Source organism: Anolis sagrei, chromosome 2 (genome assembly GCF_037176765.1).
Source record: "Anolis sagrei isolate rAnoSag1 chromosome 2, rAnoSag1.mat, whole genome shotgun sequence".
In the NCBI taxonomy this organism is placed as follows: Eukaryota; Metazoa; Chordata; class Lepidosauria; order Squamata; family Dactyloidae; genus Anolis; species Anolis sagrei.
Window position 1 is genome coordinate 93,166,215 of NC_090022.1, and position 17,929 is coordinate 93,184,143.

The window sequence follows — 17,929 nt, forward strand, 5'->3', positions numbered from 1 at the left end:
GGGAAATGATAAAAAGAGGAGCTTCTGTCCTGGCTAAGCCTTCTGTAAACACATCAAACAGGATTTTAGGAACAGTCTTACAGAGAAGGTTAAAAGAGTTACAGGATTAAAGAAAGCCACCTTGTTGAATAAGAGCTGGAAATGATGCAGTTTTCACTTCGGAAGATAGGAAAAAGCTATTGAGGAAAACTCAACCAGTCAAAATAATATATTCCTTAGAATTACATGCACCATGGAGGCAGAGTGGGGAGAAGGGAAAGGGGAGGGAAGTGGGGGAAGAATTCTTAATAGTGGGTACATGACCTACCCCAACAAGATCCATCTTCAGGGATAGCCGGCCATCCCATAATCCCCCCCCCCCCCGCTTTCCTCTGCACATTGTCTTCTATCAGGAGTCATGGGAACACCCAACTCCTGAAAACCAATGCCAGAGACCATCTTCACATACTGATGAGATGTTTTCAATGCACAGCCACCCAAAGTGTCTGTGTGTTGCAATAAGATGTCCAAAGGACTCTGTTACACCAGTGTGAGAAGATGGTCAGAAAACTGGGAAAATTTAGTGTGGAATAAAGTCCTCAGTTTCTATCTTGAAACTGATGTTTACTCATTAAAGGCTCAAATGCAATTTCATGAAGTCTGGAGAAAACACATAATAGCATAACATGCAATAATTATGTAAGGATTCTGACCAAATTATTTAGGGTCAAATCCATTTGTGCCAATGAGTAAATTGCAGAGTTTGGGAAGATGTAGTTATTTGCATTATCAAGTTGTCTCATTTTCCCTTACTGACATGGTTCAGTTCACTCAGTTTTCTGATTAGTACTGACATGAATACCTAAATATTTTTAGATTGATGTAATTGATTAGAGTGGGTTATTTCCTTTAGTAAATTCAGAGAGCCAGCATGGGGCCTCCCTGAGAAGGCAACACTTTCCCCATGGGGAAAGCATCATGAGAGGGAGCTGAACGTGGGGTGACAGATTAACCTCAAGGCTTCCTTTTTCCTCCCTGGAAGCCAGGTGAAGCAGGTTGCTTTACCTGGCCTTTATGATAAGGTCAAAAATGACATCATCCACCTGTTGAGCTCAGTGTTTGATCCAAAAACTTCAAAGCCTGGGATGATTCTGAAGTGGCAGCCCTAGTTCCTGCAGTTTTCTATGGGAAGTTTGTGAATAGAATATAAGCACAACAGTGCCCGCCATCTTATGCCGCTAATATACAGAGGAAGCTTTTGAAACCTCAGCATAATCAGACAAACTTGAATCAGAAAATGACCTAGGAACAGCTAAGACGACGGAACGGATGAAGACTGAACATGACGACATAGTTTTAAATTTTTTATTCTTCACTGTTTTGATGTTTTTAGATACATTATAATGTGATGTTTTTATTTTTTATTGATGTATGTATTTTATATATGGCATTGCATTGTGCCAACTGTTCGCTGCCCTGAGTTGCCTTCAGACTGATATGGGCGGGGTAGAATTAGTGTAAATAATAAATAATAAATAAACCATGTCTCTGATATGAAGGTGTTATGCAAACATTCTCAATAGTAGCCATGAGTAGTCAATTTATCTAATTCCCCATTAAAATCTTCTAGGTGGATCATTATTACATCTTATGGCGGAGATGTGATCCCATTGGCCAACCTTACCTAACAATCCCACTCTCCTATTTGAGTGCAACCAAAGTTAAATTATTTTCAAATTCATCCTCATGCATGGGATATTGCAATAATCGAAGAGGCAGATTAAGAATTCCCATGTCAAGCATGTTTCAGTCCAATTAGAGATACAGCCTAGAGTTATTTACACACACACACCATGATATTATGAGATCACAGGGCAACATACAATCAAATCAATAGTAACAATTAAATAATTCACAACCGTGAATGTAATTAAATGGACTAAAACAGTTGCAAAAGGATGAGAAGTTAAAACCAAGTTAAGAAAATTAAAAGAATCTAAAACCATATGTATAAATATTTCAGGCCCCAAAGGTTTCAGTGAAGAAATAAACCCAAAACTGGCACTAGTCAGACTTTCCACCAACAGATAACAACCTGCATTTTCCCTCATAAATAAAGACACCTGTTTAAATGTTATCCTGATTCTGCATTGTTCTTCAGACATCAGAATGATTCATGGGTATAAACTTCTATTTTCAAATGAAAAATGACCTTGCAGGAATCATCGTTTATTCTTGAAGGAACATTCAAATGACCAGTTCAGCAGAAAGATGAAGCTTGATAAGCTAATCATGTTTCTGCTTGTCTTTCATGAACGGGTATTCCATCTTTATGAATGACTAATCACTGATAGTATTTTCACTCATTTGAGTTTATCCTTTAATGTTACCTTGTGAGACGCATGGCTACATCACTGGCTGTATAAAAGAAAATTACCATCTGACACCCCAGACTGCCTGGGCAATGCTTAGCTGATCTGACGTCAACAACAGATTTTAGGTAGGCAGAAATGCCAACTATTCACAGTGGGAACAGTTGGCGTAGTTGCTAAATCAGTGTCTTTTCCCTAGCTACGTGATAATCTTGACTCCACATTGGTAATAGGTACTCTGTTTAATAAATGAGATATGTTGAAGGGAAGGATTTTAAAACTTCCCATTCATATGACAAAACCCCTGAGGCATAACCTTTTGCCCTACATAATGTTGAAAGGCTCCATTTTCTTCAACAAGCTGAAAAATACCCTACATTCCATCCATGCTCACTTGCCCCAAATCCAAACATCCAGATCTAACACCAGAGTTTTTGTAATCTCTATAGTTTGTGCATTTTTATTTTCTTCTTTTTCCTCCCTTTAAATGTTTTCAGATAGGGGAAAACCTTATGCATATCTTTTTTAAGAATATTGCAAGTATTTAATGCAGGCACATTGGCAAGTCAGGCAGTTCACTTTTTGATTTGGAAGTGCTCATACAAATCATCCTGAAAAGGAAATGCTCATATAAGGGAGAGAGACATCATTATGTTCAGCCAGGCTAGATACATATAGCACAGCTGCTTGGTATTATTATTATTATTATTATTATTATTTTGCTTTTTGGTCACTTGAATAAAATAACTGGTATCTTTTCTGCAAATAGAAGTAAAGATTTGAAGACAAAACATGATGGAACTCTGAATTTGCCAAGTACAGGGGGAAAAGTGACAGGAAAACAGAAAAGCAAGTAGAAAACCAAAGAAATAAGCATCAAGATATAGATACAGATCCAGAAACTGAAGGAAGCTATTCTTTTGAAGCTGCCTTGGGGTGCATCTACAGTCTGGAATTAATATACTTTAACACTACATTAATTACCATGGCTGAATGTTTCAAAATCTACAATGTCCTTAGCCCTTTCTGCCAAAGAATGCTGGTCCCTCTCCAAATTAAAAACTACATTAATTCTGGATTTGTTTTGGGGATCTGGGTGGGTCAGTTTTTTTTCTTTGTTCAGTCTCTCTATGGCAGCGGTTCTCAACCTGGGGGTCGCGACCCCCAGGGGGGTCGCTGGGTCATTTTTGGGGGGTCGCGAAGGCACCTCAGTTAGCCCCGCCCCCTCCAAAATGGCTGCCGGCCCCTGTGCCAGCCAAACATCCAGGCACTCCTGGTCGACTCCTCCTCCTCTTCCCACAAGGCTGCATGGAGTCAAGAGGAGGAGCTCAGAGCTAAAGGCGCGAAAGGGAGAAGGTACACTATTTTTGGAGACCTTCTTGGGCCCTCCCCTCCCCGTGAGCTTAGAAGGGGTGGGGGTCGAGTGGAAGGCTCCCCATATGGGCTGGCTCTTGCTGCCCAAGTTTGACCCAGGACCATCATGGGAGGAGGTCAATTTCTCTGGTGTGGGTGAACTACAACTCACCAAAATAAAGGTCAGTTCCCCCATGAAGAAGAGGAGGAAGAAGAGGAGAAACCGCGGAGGCCGCACAGGGGCCGCTGCGGCTGTTTCTCCTCTTCTTGCTCCTCCTCCTCCAGCTGGCCATCGAGGAGAAAGAGAAGGAAAAAGAGGAGAAGGGGCTCTGCTGCTGTTTCTTCTCCTCCAACTGGCCATGGAAGAGAAAGAAGCGGAGAAACTGCAGCAGTGTCCCTTCTCCTCGTCCTCCTCGATGGGCAACTGGAGGAAGAGGAAAAGGGTCGCTGCTGCCTTGCCCCGCCTCCCCCCTGCCTGGCTGGAAGGCTCTGCCTGTTGTTGCTGCTGCAAGGTTAGTGAGTGGACCAGCTGGTTGCTCCCTGGGTAAGAAACGTCTTAGCTGTTGGGGAAGGAGGAGCCCACACAGCCAGATAATCCACTTCAATGTGTATTTTATGCAGTTGTATGGAAGGGAACCCAATTAACCCAGCCCTCTTCCACACAGATGAATGAAATCCCACATTATTTGCTTTGAACTAGATTATCTGTGTCCACACAGCCAGATAATCCACTTCAGTGTGTATTTTATGCAGTTGTATGGAAGGGGACCCAAATAACCCAGGCCTCTTCCACACAGGTGAATGAAATCCCACATTATTTGCTTTGATCTGGATTATCTGTGTCCACACAGCCAGATAATCCACTTCAGTGTGTATTTTATGCAGTTGTATGGAAGGGGACCCAATTAACCCAGGCCCTTTCCACACAGCTCAAGTTTGGTCCAATTTAATTGTGGTTGGATTTCAGAATACTCTTTGATGGCTGGGGAACTATACATCCCAACAACTCCCAAATGCCAAGGTCTATTTTCCCCAAACTCCACCAGTCTTCCTATTTGAGCATACTGAGTATTTGTGCCAAGTTCTGTCCAGATCCATAGTAATTTGGGTTTACAGTGCTCTCTGGATGTAGGTGAACTACCTCTCCCATAATTCACTATAAATTCCCCCCAACCCCCTCCAGTATTTTCTGTTGGTCATTAGGGTTCTGTGTGCCAAGTTTGGTCCAAGTCTGTATTTCGGGGGGTGGGGGGGAGAGGGGTGTTTCAGTGGTCTCTGGAAGTCAGAGCTGCATCAGTTGAAGGTACTTCAGATCCCATCATCCGTTGCCCACACTCCCCCAAACATATTGTTTTTGTGATTAATCACTATGCTTTAATTATGTTCAATTTGTAACAATGAAAATACACCCTTCATATCAGACATTTACATTACATTTCATAACAGTAGCAAAATTACTGTTATGAAGTAGCAACGAAAATGTGGTTGGGGGTCACCACAACATGAGGAACTTTATTTAGGGGTCACGGCATTAGAAAGGTTGAGAACCACTGCTCTATGGCATTGAATGTTTGCTGGCATTTGTTGTAATCTACCTTGAATCCCCTTGGGGAGATAGGATGGGATATAAATAAAGTTTTATTATTAATATTTGAAACACAACAAGATGAGTCCACAGCAGACAAGATCACTCTGCTGGCTATTGTATTGGATCACATGTCGGACACTTCCCAAGTGTCTAGGACTGTGTGATGTATCGGCGAATGATGCATGCAGATCCCAGTAAGGTGGCCTTCTGCAGCTGGCAGGTGGTAATTTTGTCAGCGCCAATTGTGTTTAAGGGCAGGCTAAGGTCTTTAGGCACTGCACCCAGTGTTCCGATCACCACTGGGACCACCTTTACTATTTATTATTATTATTATTATTATTATTAATAATAATAATAATAATAGTTCTACAATGTAGATACTCTCTTTGGCAGAGGTCCTATAGAACACATGGCTGGGGGCAATGCTCATTATGAAATTGTCTTCCTAGATATATGAGCCTAACTCAGTAATTATCTTGTTGCCTGAAGTGATGTTAACTGGGGCACCAGGGTGATCAGAGTAGGGAGGGAGGAAAGATTGGGGCCATGCCTGTTCTCTCCCTCCCCTCTCCCATTTCCCTCTGGCACTCTGCCAACATCACTTTAGGCGGTGTATGATGCACACTAGCTGTTTTGCACTTTCTGGTGCCACTCTAGCAAAAACAGGAGGGGGGGGATGATAGCCAGTTTTGTGCCACTGGATGGTTGGGACCTTTCTGCATCTGCAGAGGCTGGGGGTGGCAATCAAAACCATCCTGGGGCCAATCCAGAATGTGACACTCCAGATCAGCTATAGGATAATGGGTCAGTGTAGCTGTGCCATGACAAACACAGAGAAAGAGAGAGAGCTGGGGTTCTGGGGTAAAAGGAGGCAGAATTTGATGGATAAGACAAGCAAGTTGAGTACAGTGACTGAGGACGCTTCTGGCCATGCAGAGTCAATGGAAGAAGGCAGCTTGGTAGAGTATCTAAGGTACTTGCTATAAGAGACAGTGAAGGGTGAAAGTGAAAGTAAATGTAATGAAGGTTAAGAAAATTTCCGTAAGTAATCATCACAGGAGTATTTAAACTGAGAGTTGCCATTGTGATAGGTGGTCTGGTGTAGTCAGTTGGTAAGCATGTCCTCTTATCTTTTTTGTTTTCAAAATATAGCAACTCAAAGAAGCAATCAGTTGATAATGCTTGTTACATTGCAAGTAATGTCTCGGTACTTCAGAGTGATCTTGGGTGTCAGAAAATCCCACTTTTTCAGCAGGCTGGGGTTGAGCATTCAAAATATAATTGGTCCTTTGCTGTAATGGTAGTCCAGGCTGATGTGTATTCCTGTGTATATAATCTGGGAGGCAGTTTCTGAACAAATATACTATTGCTGATGGAACCTTTAAATTGTATTGTTGTTTCTATTACATTTTTAACAAAACAAACAAACAGACAAAACACAAAGTTTGCAAGCTTGATAGTTGATTAAATGTCCTTTGACCAGTAGCCAGCCACTTGGAGTGCCTCTGTTGTTGCCACAAGAAGGTCCTCCATTGTGCATGCAGTGGGGCTCAGGTTGCATTGCAGCAAGTGGTCAGTGATTTGCTCTTCTCCACACTCACATGTCAGGGATTCCACTTTGTAGCCCCATTTCTTAAGATTGGCTCTGCATCTTGTGGTGCCAGAGCGCAGTCTGTTCAGTGCCTTCCAAGTCGCCCAGTTTTCTGTGTGCCCAGGGGGGAGTCTCACATTTGGTATCAGCCATTGATTGAGGTTCTGGGTTTGAGCCTGCCACTATTGGACTCGCGCTTGCTTGTGTTCCAGTGAGTGTCTCTGTAGATTTAGAAAACTATTTCTTGATTTAAGTCGTTGACGTGCTGGCTGATGTCCAAACAGGGGATGAGCTGGAGATGTCACTGCCTTGGTCCTTTCACTATTGGCTGCTACTTCCCAGCGGAGGTCAGGTGGTGCAGTACTGGCTAAACAGTGTAATTTCTCCAGTGGTGTAGGGCACAGACACCCCGTGATAATGTGGCATGTCTCATTTCTGTATGTATGTATTTTATCTTTTATAATTTAGCTGTAAATCGCCTAGAGCATTCTCGGATGGAGGGCAATTAATAAGTAATTAAATATGATGATGATGATGATGATGATGATGATGATGCTGATGATGATGATTAAGAGCCACATCCACTGTTTTAGTGATCTTTGCTTTTCTGATGCCTAAGTATACAAAATCTTTGTTTCATGCACAATATGGAAACAACAACAACAACAACTTTATTTTTATAGTCCCCTCCATCTCCTCAAAGGGATTCAGGGTGGCTTATATTTTAACCATGTTTGCTCAGGGGATGAGACTGAGCAAACATGGTTAAAATATAACACTCTAAAATGTAAAAACAACAGCATAAAATTGAAAAAACAACATTATAACGCAATATAAGAGCAACTATCAAACCAGCAACCAATGAACTTGCAATAGTAAACAATTTCTGAGCACAGGTGGACCCAGAATTACTCTCAAGCTTAGTAAATAAAGTACATACGAAGCAAAATTAATTTTCTTTTAAGAGACAAAAAGCAGAATAATAATAATAATAATAATAATAATAATAATAATAAGGTCACATCTCAAGGTATATATGCATACACGCATACTCCTCACTCCCTATCTTCCTCATACAAAAAGGGCTGAAATGGTAATAGAATTGTTCTGCTAACTCAGCAGTTCCACCTATGAAAATTTGCACTTACTGATAAATGCCAGTGATTAATTGCCTAATATTTAGTTGATGAATCTATTAATTACAACATGCAGTACTTCTTATTTTCGGAGTTCAGAAAGTGCTTATTTTCTTCTCTTGGCCCAATAATTGAGTTTTTAGACTTACATAGTACTTCAGATTTAATGTACTCTGCAATCTCTAAATGTGAAGAGAAGCAACATGGATCAGCACATGATTCACTTTGTGAAAAGCCCCAGTATGGTTTGGAGAATTGAGGAGAGCCCCCAGAGATTGAAGCATATCTCTTTTGCAGCCAGTCATCTTCTATAAAAACACTTAATTTATAATCTACACGAGAAAGAGGACATAGGAGAACACAGTAAGTACACTCATGTGTGTAGAGAAAATCATAGTGGTGGCTGGTACATCTCATATCTGTCCCCTGGGTTTGGGTTGAAACATAAATAAATTATCCAAGGTGCTGAACTTTTTTCAGTGCAGCACACTGGATAGCTTTGAAATTTAGGCTAAAATCTGGTCGTAGTTCACTATCCCACTTTTGGCTTGGATTTTATTTGCCCCCCATACTCAAAGACATTCCTATAGCCTGTCATGTCCCTTTGAATAATAGAACATATAAAAACAGAGCATACTTTGCTTTACCAGCAGAGATATGAAAGGACCAAATAAACTAAACTAAATAAACTGAGAACCTCACTTTAAATGCAATGTGTGTACACTTATCTCTTGAAAGTGCAAATGAAATGTTTTTGTCATTTTTGCTCATATTTCCCCCTCCTGAATCTTAGTATTAAATTCCTTCTGCTGTGGAATTTAGGACCATGCCTCTCATATTTAATACTACTGGCAGTAATAGGCCTTAAATTTACATGTAGACTTAAAACTATTATTACAAAGAATTAAATAGAATTAGAGGCTCAAGAACATGGCTCTTAAATCAAAATAAGTTGCTCTCCAGGCCCATAGGAAAGATATTCACTGGAGAGGTAATCCAGTGTTACTGTGTAATTGCATCTTTTTATCTTGAAAACATAAAAACTATTTTTATATTTCCATTTCTGAAAAAGCTCCTTGAGGACAATTCAACAGAGAATATAATTATAACTTGGATTGGCTCCTCCCCATACCATGTTCTCGGCTTCATTGATACTTAAATGCTCTCTATTGCTGCCCAGTCAGACAGATTTGTTTCTAAGGTGGGTTTTCTTCATCCTAGACATTAGAAATTTCCAAATGCAAAGCAATTTTGTATCACCTTAAAGGTTTACTGGTCACAATTACAATTGAGGGATGCCAAAGTCATGGAATTACAATAAGATTCCTTAAAGTACATAATCCATCACATGAAGAAAAAAATCAGAAATGCAAGACTTGGGCACAACATTAATCTATCACAGAATGGAAACAATAAATGGCAACATTCTGTTAGGGATCCGATGCAGATCCCCACTGAAAGCAATGCACTACCGTCTATTCTGGACAATACCTTTGCTTTCTCAAAGCTATTAGAGGTAGACCTTCACTTGCCAACAAACAACCTCAGAAGATTATGTACCTAAAAAGAGGGTCACACAAAATGGTTAGGGATACGGGTACAAGACCTTGCCATAAACCCAGATGCCAACTTCATTCACCACAGCCTCACGAGGCCCCTCCTGGCTGGTTCATCACATCTCTCTCCTAGTTGCCAGCCAGTGTTATACTGTGTACTACCTTCCAATAGAACATTCCTCTATTAATTTGATTATCTACACAACACCTTCTCTAGTCCCTTTGTTCTCCAACAGTCATTATGAAAACCATAATTAAAACTGTACTTGTCACCTCATCACCATACTCACAAGTTTTGTTTTTCTATAGATCTCTTGAATTATAATCAGTAACATTCAGCTATTAATGTAGAAGATAGTAAAGAAAGTATTGTGGCAAGCTTTGATGTCCCTACAGATTTGCTTTCAGTGGTGTGAGCAAAAACAACAAATATTGTATGCTTTCCTCCTGATAATTAGAACTGTATTCCTGAAGACTTATAGCACCGCCCCATTTTTAAAACAGAAGTTGTGTAAATTTTTTTAGCAAGTTTGCCATGTTCATCACTTCAAAAACCATTTACTTTTATGTTACCAAAAACAACTGGATTGTGAGATATGGAACAGTAGAGGTCCTGAAAAGTACAGTTGTGTGAGTTGGTGTGGCTGAGGGGCACAATGACTAAGGATGAAAATTCTGGATTGCATAATTGTGTGTGTGTGTTTTATTTATAGTTACCCAACCTATCCTTTCATTTTTAAGAAGTATCTAAAGCAACAGTAAGCAGATTATTATGTTTTACATGGCCATTTGCTGACAGAAGGCTGTGCAATCCATAAAGTAAAATGCTTTGGAGGTAGGAGGTAGAGAAGAAGGATTTCATCTTTATCAAAAAGAGAATTCTGAAGTATCTTAAAGTATTGCTTTTGAGATGTATGCTATCAGCCTTTGGCAATAGCTTACCTTGTTACTTAGAAAGTGAGTCCTTCAACAGATCAAGATGTACATAGACGCATATAAAGAGGTACATAGGTAATTATATCTTTTCTTTCAGGGGACACATGCACAATGGCAGACTACAGTCAGCTGAAAGGTGTTCTTCTGGACCTTCAGTCTCACCAGCAAAGGCAGCAAAATTATGCAGCAGAGGAGAGAGCTCAGAAACGCTTCTTAGTTGAAGATCTGTTTTACCACTTGGATCTAAATGGTGATGGGCACCTCAGCAGTTCTGAATTGGCCCAGGTAGGTTTCTGTTCAGTGAAAATTGGCTGATAAGGTAGGACTTTATTTTCCATTCAAAGTATAAACTAAGTATAGAGGAAGTATTGCTACAAGTTGAATATCGCTTATACAGAAATCTGAAATACTCCAAAAATAAAAATTGCCTACATATGAATACCTTTGCTTTCTCATGGTTTATTGTACAGAAACTAAAATGTTGTGTATAAAAATTACCTTCAAACTATATGATTATGGAGTATACAAAACACATGTGAATTTTGTGTTCAGATTTGGGCCCCATCTCCAAGATAACGTATTATCTATATGCAAATATTTCAAAATCCAAGTAAAATCTGAAATCCAAAGCACCTCTGGTCTCAAGCATTTTGCATAAGAGATACTCAATCTGTATTTGGAAAATGCTAGCCAAAATTAGAAATATGGTTGATATTAGAATACTGGCCATTATTAAAAACTCTTACCTATACATTTTTTCTAGTCACCAAAGTATTAATTACCAGTAGATTTCCAAAAAAGTATTATTTAAAAGTTAATGCCACCAGAATATCGTCATCATCACCATCAGCACTAATAGCTTGTACATGTGGTTGTTGCATTTATAGTCCATCTTTGTTCTAATAGGATCAAGGCACCACATTTTTTCTTTACTTTATCCTTATAGCAACCCTATGAGGTAGAAGAGGTTGAAAAGATGACTGGCCAAAAGTTAATTTCATGGCTCTGTAAGAAATAGAACTTGGATTTTTTTTAAAAAAAATCAATCTAGCCAATGCTCTGTCTCTCAGTGTCTTATTGATAATTATCAATTTACTGTTGCCTATATTTTCACTGTCTATGGAAGTCTGAATAATAACTTGAGATTGGATGAAACCTTGATTTAATCTAAAAGTCATATAATATGGTTGCAAATACTGTGGATGTCAAAACTCTAAATTTGGTTAAAAGAGTAGGTTTAGGGACTAGCTTCCTTAATGTTACATAATGTTGGGTGAGGTTAAGCAAATCTCTGATAATACAACTTAACGAGTCTAATGTAAAATAAAGAGAAAAAAAGCCAAGAATAACAAGGATCGGATAATACATATTCCTAGTTGTATTTTTCTTCTGAATTCTAGGAACAAATTCAGAAGCCATGTCAGCTGGAAAAAATAGTTTGTTGTTCCTTTTCCTTGGAATTTAGCGTAAATACAGAAATGATCTAAACTCCTTTTATAATCACCATGGAAATGATATTTGAACCCACTTTGCTACCACTTTTATCTAGATACAATGGACAAGTTTTTAGATCTTCATTGACTCAATGCTATCCATTACAGAGAGGGGTTTTTTTTTTTAGATTTCACAATGATGGATATAAAAATGCTGAGTAAATTTGTAAAACATACTTTTTAGACTACAGTTCCTAGCCAGAATAACCACACTGGCTAGAGAGAATCTAGAAGTTACAGTATTCATCTGGAAAGTAACCTATTCCAGCTATATGTAAAAAGCCCTATCTCAGAAAAGCCAAATTCTCTACTCTCTGGTCTCTATAACACTATACAGTTATCACACTGTATTTATTTATTATTTATTTCGCATATTTATACCCTGCTCTCCTAAAAAAAACCCAAGGAGGACTCAGAGTAGCTTACAGATTGGCCACTTCAGTGCCACATTGCAATATATAAATATATAAAATATAACACATTAAACATCAACAAAATTAATACATAAAGCATTAAAAACCTGTTAAAACCATATCACTAAAACCATGGTCATCCTTTATGTTGCTGCACATCAATTCTGAGTTGCACTATGTAAACATCATGGCTCCATACTACAGAATATGGGATTGCTAATTCTGTGAGGCACTCCAAATTTTGATTTTAAATATCTTACAAAACTGCAATTCCCAGAATTCCATGACATGGCAGCTAAACTGGGAGCAAAGAGTTATACATGAACAAAGCTATCTCACAGCAGAGGGAAAAGCACATTTTCTTTTCTCCTTTGCTTTCTCAGTTGGAAAATGTGACATCTATTTGCTTCTCCATATTGAGATTACAGGAAAGATTTCTCCTTACTCAATTATAGTTTTGAAGGAATCAGTAGTAAATACTGAAGCAGTTTTTGGAAGAGCCTTACCACAAGCCAGTAATTCTTAGATCCTTTGGGGAAGCAATGTTTTCCCTCACCTATAGACTTCAACATATCCAATTTTCCCACATGGGAAAATGAAAAAGAAGTCAATTGCCAAACAACTTAACAAGCATTAAAAAACATTTTTTAAGAAATGGTGAAATATTTGGAACCCACTGTATGAGATTGCGTCATGTGATGGGCTCAGTTGGCAGCCATTTCTTAAATGTGCAGAAACACTTATTTTATTGACTTTATCACACCTAACAGCCAGAAAACAGGGGAAAGTGGCTTTTTCTCAGGGTAATTTGAATCAGCCTGCATGCATTTCATAGAGCCGTTGATTCCCTCAATACCCTGAACTGGTGGTAGTGTTGCTGTGGCTTCTTTATGTAATGTAACTATTGCAAATTCATCAAACAGCTTAAAATGGCAGTTTATAAGGCCATCAAAGATTATGATACCACTATAATGTTGCTTGGCCCTGGTTTATTTCATTAGACATTGAAATAAGCTCTGTGTTCGTTTCCTCTACCTAGCTAAGCTTGGAAAAATCAACTTATTTTGTTGCTGTTGGTTGCCTTCAAGTTATTTCTGAGTTACAGTGACCCTAGGGTGAACATATAGCATGGGTTTCTTGGCAAGATTTATTCATAGAAGGTTTGCTTCTACTTTTCTCTAAGACAGAATATGACTTACTCAAGGTCACCCAATGGAATTCCATGGCCAATCATAGTTTCAAACCTTGGGCTCCAGAGTTGTAGTCCAAATGCTCAAACCATTAAACTATAATGGCTTATACATATATAACTTAGTTGTCATAGTTAATGTGACCTACCGAGAGGTGTTGAATGAGTTATTTAGCAAAAGCATCCCTTCAGCTGAATTGTTAAGATAGATCACAGCAGGGCAGACAATATTACACACAGTGCTGCTTAATTCATGGCCAAGCACTAATTGGATGAGCATATCTGTGAAAATATTTGCCTAGCTTAGAAGAGCATAAAATGTGATTGTGGTGTGTGATTCTTTGACAAATGTAACCATGCCTCAGGAATAGCTGCTAGGTATGATTAATATTAAACTAAGAAAAGTGATCTTTATTATCTTACTAGCAAAATGCTCATCATTATAGCTGGTGAATGTATTTGGAAAGTGGGCTTATAAACTGACAGGACCCCTGCTGGGTTATGTTCTCATACAGACCCATTCTCAATGTGGGGTGGGCAACATCTTGGAGCAGTGACCCAGTTTTATGCTGTCTGCAATGGGATCACCGTGGCAGCAGCCGTGTGCGTGAGAGGTTTCCCCCCTTAGCCTTGCCTGAGCCAATCTGAGCAAGAAAGTGGATCATGTGTCTTTTCACCAAGCTGGTCTGTACAAGTATACCAGGGCTAAATTTCCCTGTGGTACCCTGGCTTCTGAGAGAGAGAGATTGTGTGCTAGCTATTTCCGTGTTCTATCTCAGTGCTGCTGCTGCTTAGGATTGCTTTTGGACTCAATTCCAATCTTTTTTCCCCCCCCCCTTTGGCATTTTTATTAAATTTGGTTAGTATATCTTTCAGTCCTTCTTGTTTTTACTGTTTACTTAGGGAAGTGAGGTAGGTGTGCATATTGGGGGGGGGGGCTGTGAAAGGGCATTTTGAGAGGGGGGTTGTGTGTGTGTGTGTGGGGGGGGGGGTTAGTGAAGGAAGGGGATAGCATGACTCCCTTGAGTCCCCACAAAGATAATTCAGTTCCTCCCCTGGCCTAACTATCTTCTTGCTTCTGTACTCTGACTTGCACCTTCCTTCCTCCTCAGAAATATTTATTTCTCTCTCTTATTTTATACAAAAAAAAAACCCTTTCTTCTTGTTGTTCAACTCTTTGACTGACCCATTTATTCCCCTCCCCTGTCCTACCTTCTAGCTTGTGTGTACTCCTACCCTAGTTCACCTGGTTTGACAATTGTGTAGAAATTCAAAAGCTTAGGAACAGTATTTGTTTTTATTAGTTACAAAAAAAAAATCTAAAAGCTCCTATAAATTATGAGATATGTGGATTGTTATTAAAGTTAACAGGAATTGTGCCCTGCTGTTGCTCCTATACTGTCACTGTGAAGAAATTCCAGGGGATGCCTTTTTGGTTTTTTTCAAGGGAGATTTTATTTCCAGAAACATTTTTAAAAATCCTAAAAATCAATGGATGACCCAAACATTCTTGTGGGCTTGCAGTAGTAATTATGTCCTCCAAGTGTGGCCATTTTTGTCCCAAGAGTCCTAAAAATGACTGAAAGGGGAGCCTCGGTTTCCTCATTGCCGCCAATGGTCCAGATCTTCCTGGAGTGAAAATGGAACTTCCAGCTGACTGAGCAATAAACTGTATTTTCCCCCTCCCGAATTTGGGCAATTCCTGAAAAAAATGGAACGGGGGCACCTAAAAACCAGACACCGAAAATGGCACGGGTTTACCAGAATTGCACACCCCTGCTAGGTAGTTTGCAGCTATTGTTGGTAGCAATCTGTGAGTCATCACGATTAAGTATGCTAATTATAAAATCCATTTTCTCATCTCATCTTTTCAAATCATAAGTCTCATCTTCTCAAGGAAATGTATATATTACTTTAAAAGATAACATTTATAATGCCGAAACCCAGATCAGCCAGAATTAGGCTTCTCTTTTACATACAAAATTTGTGTCCGTTTAAACGGAAAGTTTCCCCCACTCCCAAAAGAAAGAATTGCAAACCTTTTCATGCACTCCCTTGATCAGTCATACCCTCTAAAGCTGAATAGTGGTATAAATTGACCTGCATTCACAAACTGGTGTTTTGTTTTGGTGGGGAGGAGGGGGAGATTTAAATTGTTTAAAAAACCATAAAGACATTTAAATTTATTCTTGTCTTTTGAAAAAGTCCCTCCACTCCCTAAATAGACCAGGTAAATCATACAACATAGAAAAATATCACTGCACATGACTAAAGGGTATAAGTGGCCTCTGTTCATAACAAAATATTTGGTGAGAGGTGTCAGCTCCTCTGATGGGAGCAGAGATGTCACCGTGGAATATGCTGTCTCCAGAATTATTTTCTGGAGACATTGACAACTCCTTTTTGCTACAACTAGGTGACTCAATGGAGGACACCAGCTGCAGACACCAGCTCCAGACATCTCAGCCAGAAGAACTGACTGTGCCAGGCGAACTACCATCATGAGTTCCCACCTTTCAAGGGAGGGGGATCTATAATAATAAACATTGAAACATAAGATTGGCCAGGAAGACCAAAGACATTACTTTTATTAGACCTCTTGGACCCCCTCGCTCAAGTAATCTGGAGTTTCTTAGCAGCCTGCCTTCAAACCTTCATTTGTTGCTGATGAATGCCAGATCGGTTTCCATGAAATCGGCAGTCATATGAGATCTGCTCATGGATGACCAGATCAATCTGACTTGTATCACTGAGACCTGGCTAGATGAGAATGGGGGGGGGGATTATATCTCTTCCAGCTTTGTCCTCCAGATTTCGTGGTCCAGCAGCAGGCAAGATGAGGGGAGCAGGAAGGAGGGGTCATGGTCATCTATTGGAATAACATCCCCCTGACCAAGGTCCCCCCAGCCAATTCAGAGGGGCTTGAATGTCTCTATCTCAGAGTGAGAGGATGGGACAGAGTAGAGATGTCAATGGTGTACAAGTCACATTGATGCGCAACAACCGCCCTACCTGAACTGATGAAGTTGAATTTGGGTTGGTGTTGGAGTCTCCCAGCCTGATTATTCTGGGAGACTTCAACATTGAGGATTGTCTTTTAAGTATGGCTCAGGACTTCATGGCCTCCATGACAACCATGGGGCTGTCCCAATTGATTTCAAGCCCCACTCATAGAGCTGGACACATTCTGGACTTAGTTATTATTCCAAGGACTGGAGGGCAACATAATCTGATCGTGGAAGAACTGGAAGCAGCTCTGTTGTCATGTTCAGACCATTTCTTGGTCAGGTTTTGACTCACTGGGGCCCCTACCCTCCACAGAGGTGGTGGGCCCATTAAGATAGTCCATCGCAGGAGACTTATGGATCCAGGTGGATTCCTCTTGTAGAATTTCCAGCTACTAGGAAGGATGATCTTATTGATGCCCTGATTGATCTTTGGAATAACAAGGCAGTCAGGGCGATCAATATGATTGTTTCAAAGTGTCCTTTCTCCCATTATGGAACTAAATTTGCTCCCTGGTTTTCCAGTGAACTGTTAGCAATGAAACAAGGGGGAGAAGCTAGAGTGCAGCACTATGGGTTGGTGACTGAAGTAGCTAAAAGATGTATGTACTCTAGTACTATAGCCTCAGTGAAGAACAGATTGGCAGAACTGTTTAGGGTGGTTCATAACTTAGTTAAACTTGACTTAGAAGTGCCACCATTCCACTTAGCAGCTCACTGCGATGACTTTACAGTTTATTTCACCACCAAAATCAGTTGGATTCATTTTGCATTGGACACCACAGTTAGTACAGTTCCTGTGAATGTAGCCAAAGCAACGTCTGGTCCCTTATTTATGGATGACTTTCAGTTAGTATTACCCAAGTATGTAGACAAGATCCTTGGAGAGATCAAAGCCACTACCTGTATCCTTGACCCGTGTCCCTCCTGGCTTATTAAACAGGCCAGGGGGTGTATTCCTTGGATATCAATGCCTTGGTCCACCAAAGCAAGGTTCCCATGGCACTAAAAGAAGCTGTGTTATGACCTATGTTGAAAAAAAGTCCCTTAATCTGACCATGCTGGAGAACTACAGACCAGTGTCCAATTTGCCATACATCAGCAAAATTTTAGAATGGGTAGTGGCCAAACAACTCTAGGGGTTCCTGGATAAACATGATTTTCACCAAACTTCCAAACTATGCCCAACTGTACTACTCCTTACCATCTGATAAAGCCAAGGAAGCCATAATGCACCTGACCAGTGCCTGAAAGCAGTGATAGACTGTGTGAGGGTAAACAAATTGAAATTCAATCCAGATAAGACAGAAGTACTGCT

General features: G+C 39.9%; 1 protein-coding gene across 2 annotated transcripts in view; it reads left to right on the forward strand.

Moving 5' to 3' along the window:
• FSTL4 (follistatin like 4) overlaps nt 1–17,929 on the forward strand; it is a 550,230-nt gene that overhangs the window by 305,015 nt on the left and 227,286 nt on the right. For both annotated transcript variants that reach the window (XM_060765261.2, XM_060765262.2), the window contains exon 5: nt 10,609–10,796. In XM_060765261.2, the coding sequence (XP_060621244.2) occupies nt 10,609–10,796 (188 nt within the window). The remainder of the gene's footprint in view (nt 1–10,608; nt 10,797–17,929) is intronic.